The sequence below is a fragment of the Musca vetustissima genome, unplaced genomic scaffold, assembly GCF_032173495.1.
Source record: "Musca vetustissima isolate MV318-11 ecotype Yass unplaced genomic scaffold, APGP_CSIRO_Mvet_v1 utg33022, whole genome shotgun sequence".
Taxonomy (NCBI): domain Eukaryota; kingdom Metazoa; phylum Arthropoda; class Insecta; order Diptera; family Muscidae; genus Musca; species Musca vetustissima.
The window spans coordinates 119,371-125,172 of record NW_026889460.1 but is presented as its reverse complement, the minus strand read 5'-3'; the positions used below and the strand labels follow the sequence as shown (position 1 = coordinate 125,172).

The 5,802-nt window shown below is 32.8% G+C and overlaps 1 protein-coding gene across 1 annotated transcript; it reads left to right on the top strand.

Moving 5' to 3' along the window:
- The first annotated feature begins 680 nt into the window (after window positions 1-680).
- LOC133337172 (probable G-protein coupled receptor CG31760) lies at window positions 681-4,916 on the top strand. Its single transcript, XM_061545426.1, has 6 exons — window positions 681-791; window positions 859-1,003; window positions 1,148-1,356; window positions 4,216-4,465; window positions 4,520-4,734; window positions 4,810-4,916. The coding sequence occupies exons 1-6, from the start codon at window positions 682-684 to the stop codon at window positions 4,865-4,867; spliced, it is 987 nt and encodes a 328-aa protein (XP_061401410.1). The 5' UTR covers window position 681; the 3' UTR covers window positions 4,868-4,916.
- Window positions 4,917-5,802: the final 886 nt, after the last annotated feature.

The window sequence follows — 5,802 nt, the reverse complement described above, 5'->3', positions numbered from 1 at the left end:
AGACCAAAAGGCGTGGATTTTTAAAGAATATTTTTACAAAGGATCCACAGACCAAAAGGAGTGGATTTTTAAAGAATATTTTTACAAAGGATCCACAGACCAAAAGGCGTGGATTTTTAAAGAATATTTTTACAAAAGATCCACAGACCAAAAGGCGTGGATTTTTAAAGAATATTTTTACAAAGGATCCACAGACCAAAAGGCGTGGATTTTTAAAGAATATTTTTACAAAGGATCCACAGACCAAAAGGCGTGGATTTTTAAAGAATATTTTTACAAAGGATCCACAGACCAAAAGGCGTGGATTTTTAAAGAATATTTTTACAAAGGATCCACAGACCAAAAGGCGTGGATTTTTAAAGAATATTTTTACAAAGGATCCACAGACCAAAAGACGTGGATTTTTAAAGAATATTTTTACAAGGGATCCACAGACCAAAAGGCGTGGATTTTTAAAGAATATTTTTACAAAGGATCCACAGACCAAAAGGCGTGGATTTTTAAAGAATATTTTTACAAAGGATCCACAGACCAAAAGACGTGGATTTTTAAAGAATATTTTTACAAGGGATCCACAGACCAAAAGGCGTGGATTTTTAAAGAATATTTTTACAAAGGATCCACAGACCAAAAGGCGTGGATATTTAAAGAATATTAAAAAAATTAAATTCTTTTTTTCAGATGGTGGCCATATTTCCCTATTTGGACACAACATGGTGTGTTGCAACCAAATGGACCCGACACATGGGCTTTTGTATAACCTATACATCATTGCTGATGAAGACTTGGAGGTACATTTCAAACTTCCCTAAACAACAAAAATTAAGTGAAATATATTAACCTCCACCTACCTTTCAGGGTCTCCTTAACGTATCGCGTCAAATCGGCCCACAAAGTCAAACTTACCGATCAACAATTGCTACAGTGGATGGTACCCATTCTATTGGTAATGCTTATCTATTTGGGTACATGGACTATAAGTGATACTCCCTATGCCGTTTATGTAAGTAATTGCCCACTTTCCCCTCTCTTTGTTCTCTATGTCACTATTTTATTTAAATTTCTCTTAACCCACATTTTCCCTTTTCTTCTTCTTCTTTGTTTCCATTTTTTTTTTTTTTTTTTTTTGCTTTCTTCGTTGCTCCAGATTAATGACCAACATGGTCTCAAATTCAAGCAATGCTCATATAATTGGTGGGATCATAGCTTGGCTATTGGTGAAGTTCTTTTCTTAGCCTGGGGCATACGTGTCTGTTATAATGTCCGCAATGCGGAATCATTATACAATGAGGCTCGTCTCATTTCGTATGCCATTTATAATATTGCCATTGTTAACTTGTCAATGGTGGCACTACAGTAAGTATTCACACTTATACTGAAGTTTGAAGAGCGTGTGTTTGTGTGAGTGTGCGACGTCCTTTTATGAGAGTTGGAAACTTTTATTCAAATAGCCTGGAATTGGGTTAGTAACGTTATTAGCGTTATGTTATTCATAAAATAGGGATAACCAATAGAATTTACGACCACGGAAAAGGAGGGTAGATTGAAGCAATGCGGCGTGACATAGATATGACAATTGAATTGAAACTTAACTTAAATTGTGTCAATTAAGAGGCACATAATTTTCTTCAAGAACTATTATTATTTTTAAAACAATTCTAATAGGAGAGGTGTAGATTTTTAAAATTATTTATATAGAAGTCTATCAGAGGCGTAGATTTTTAAAATAATGTTTATACAAGTCTATCAGAGCGTAGATTTTTAAAACAATTTTTTTCGAGGACTATCAAAGGCGTAGATTTTTAAAATAATTTTTTTCAAGGACTATCAAAGGCGAAGACTTTTAGAATAAATTTTTTTCGAGGACTACAAGAGGCGTAGATTCTTAAAATAAATTTTTTCGGGGACTACAAGAGGGGTAGATTTTTAAAATAAATTTTTTTGAGAACTACTAGAGGCGTAGATTTTTAAAATAAATTTTTTCGAGGACTACAAAAGGCGTAGATTTTTAAAATAATTTTTTTTTGAGGACTACAAGAGGCGTAGATTTTTAAAATAATTTTTTTCGAGGACTACAAGAGGCGTAGATTTTTAAAATAAATTTTTTCGAGGACTACAAGAGGCGTAGATTTTTAAAATAAATTTTTTCGAGGACTACAAGAGGCGTAGATTTTTAAAATAAATTTTTTCGAGGACTACAAGAGGCGTAGATTTTTAAAATAAATTTTTTCGAGGACTACTAGATTTTAAAATAAATTTTTTCGAGGACTACAAGAGGCGTAGATTTTTAAAATAAATTTTTTCGAGGACTACAAGAGGCGTAGATTTTTAAAATAATTTTTAAAGAAGTCTATCAGAGGCGTAGATTTTTAAAATAATTTTTAAAGAAGTCTATCAGAGGCGTAGATTTTTAAAATAATTTTTAAAGAAATCTATCAGAGGCGTAGATTTTTAAAATAATTTTTAAAGAAGTCTATCAGAGGCGTAGATTTTTAAAATAATTTTTAAAGAAGTCTATCAGAGGCGTAGATTTTTAAAATAATTTTTAAAGAAGTCTAAAATAATTTTTAAAGAAGTCAGAGGCGTAGATTTTTAAAATAATTTTTAAAGAAGTCTATCAGAGGCGTAGATTTTTAAAATAATTTTTAAAGAAGTCTATCAGAGGCGTAGATTTTTAAAATAATTTTTAAAGAAGTCTATCAGAGGCGTAGATTTTTAAAATAATTTTTAAAGAAGTCTATCAGAGGCGTAGATTTTTAAAATAATTTTTAAAGAAGTCTATCAGAGGCGTAGATTTTTAAAATAATTTTTAAAGAAGTCTATCAGAGGCGTAGATTTTTAAAATAATTTTTAAAGAAGTCTATCAGAGGCGTAGATTTTTAAAATAATTTTTAAAGAAGTCTATCAGAGGCGTAGATTTTTAAAATAATTTTTAAAGAAGTCTATCAGAGGCGTAGATTTTTAAAATAATTTTTAAAGAAGTCTATCAGAGGCGTAGATTTTTAAAATAATTTTTAAAGAAGTCTATCAGAGGCGTAGATTTTTAAAATAATTTTTAAAGAAGTCTATCAGAGGCGTAGATTTTTAAAATAATTTTTAAAGAAGTCTATCAGAGGCGTAGATTTTTAAAATAATTTTTAAAGAAGTCTATCAGAGGCGTAGATTTTTAAAATAATTTTTAAAGAAGTCTATCAGAGGCGTAGATTTTTAAAATAATTTTTAAAGAAGTCTATCAGAGGCGTAGATTTTTAAAATAATTTTTAAAGAAGTCTATCAGAGGCGTAGATTTTTAAAATAATTTTTAAAGAAGTCTATCAGAGGCGTAGATTTTTAAAATAATTTTTAAAGAAGTCTATCAGAGGCGTAGATTTTTAAAATAATTTTTAAAGAAGTCTATCAGAGGCGTAGATTTTTAAAATAATTTTTAAAGAAGTCTATCAGAGGCGTAGATTTTTAAAATAATTTTTAAAGAAGTCTATCAGAGGCGTAGATTTTTAAAATAATTTTTAAAGAAGTCTATCAGAGGCGTAGATTTTTAAAATAATTTTTAAAGAAGTCTATCAGAGGCGTAGATTTTTAAAATAATTTTTAAAGAAGTCTATCAGAGGCGTAGATTTTTAAAATAATTTTTAAAGAAGTCTATCAGAGGCGTAGATTTTTAAAATAATTTTTAAAGAAGTCTATCAGAGGCGTAGATTTTTAAAATAATTTTTAAAGAAGTCTATCAGAGGCGTAGATTTTTAAAATAATTTTTAAAGAAGTCTATCAGAGGCGTAGATTTTTAAAATAATTTTTAAAGAAGTCTATCAGAGGCGTAGATTTTTAAAATAATTTTTAAAGAAGTCTATCAGAGGCGTAGATTTTTAAAATAATTTTTAAAGAAGTCTATTTTTATAGACTACCAGAAAGCCAAAGATCTAAAACCCCCTCCGAACATTTACATATAGAAAGTATTTTTAATTTAGGAGACCTTTCAAATGTCTTCTGGTTGTAGGAATCGCATTTCTCAAGTGGCGCCCAACGTGGGACAATATTATATTCCCTACCACATTTAAATACAGAGAGTTTTCTTAATGTAGGAGACTATCCAAATTTCTTCTATTTTAGGACGTACATATCTCAAATGGCGCCCAACGTGGGCAATTCATTATTCCTTTGTTGCTATTTTTACTTATTTGTCGAATAATATAAATATTGTCCCATTCCTCCCTACAGCATTTTAATATATCCCGAAGCTGGTCCCGATATCAAATACACCTTGGGTTTTATACGAACTCAGCTATCGACTACCACAACCATTGCTTTGGTATTTGGACCTAAAATATCGCGAATCTTCAAGGGGCAAGGTGATAAATGGGATCAAAAGGCCAAGGTGAGAAGTATAACAGCATCGTTTTCGCTTAACGGTGTGGGACTGGTGCCAGATGAATCACCTGATCTATATCAGGAAAATGAGGAACTTAAGGTAAGATTCTACAAAAAAAGATTTTTCTTCAATCATTCCCTTCTTTTGTTTTAGGAGCAAATCCAAAAATTAGCTCATCAAATTGAATTTATGAAGACTGTACATATGCAAATCAATAATCGACATTTGAAACCGAAACCCGGTGGCTATTTCACCATAACATCAACATCATTCCAGGCCCCATTCAGTAAAAATAATATGTCTTCTACACAAACGCAAACCTCCAAGACCGGTAATGATGATTCCCAGACCGGTTCCATAAATAAAGGGTAAAGATTTCGATTATTTCTCTCTTACAATGTTTCTATTTAACTCTCCCTCTCTTTCCCTCTCTTTGGTTACAGTTTTCCCACCAACTTAACACCCTCAAAAACAAAATCAAAAACAACCGAAAAAGTTTGACGAGGTCAACGAAGTGAAAAAGATTGCTCAAATGAATTTTTTATTTGGACTACAAACGAACCGCCACAACAATATCAGCTGGATGGCGATATTGGCCAGTGCAACACCACCAACACCGCCGACCCCGACACTCAAAAGCTATTTCAACAATTCAAGAGTGTCTTCGGCACCGATGCCGACGAACTAAATCTCTATTATGCTCTCAATGCCGGCATTGACGGCGATGGCGATAGTGATGAGGTGGCTCATGTACGTTTCGAACAGATGATGGCCGAACTGAACGAGTTGAACGCATCGGCGAATGACAGCAACAGCAGTAGTACTTCCAAAACCGTTACCACCAATCTCTCACCGATCACCAGCGATGAGATTGAACCGATTTTCGAGGAACTCATTGTTACACCATCCACATCGGCCAGTTCCGCTACATCATCGTCATCAATGTATGGAGTGCGAACACCCACACCACCATTCTGTGAAATAATTAAACGTGTTAGCCAGCAGCATCGTCAACCACCACAGCTACAATTGTATTATCCTCATTCTCAGCTTGAGACCGATGATGACAATGAGGTTATAACAATTACCGAAATTGTTGAAGTACATCGTATACCGGCAGCTATACTCTTTACCATTGAAGATAACAACAATCCATCGCCCATTACAGCAACAACACCAACCATTACCAGCGCCTCAACAACCATTACAACAACAACAGCATCGAGAACATTGAATGGTAGCAGCACAAATGATGGTGACGATGATGCCGATATTGAAAGCAATGTTAATAACAACAATACATCGTGTTCGCTGTCATCGACATTGACCGATAGTAAGACATTAGATGTTCGTACACCGATTGTGGTCTAAGGGATTTTGAAAAGAAAATAGAATGTTTTTTAATTCAGGATTACAAATTTTGAAATAGAAATGGT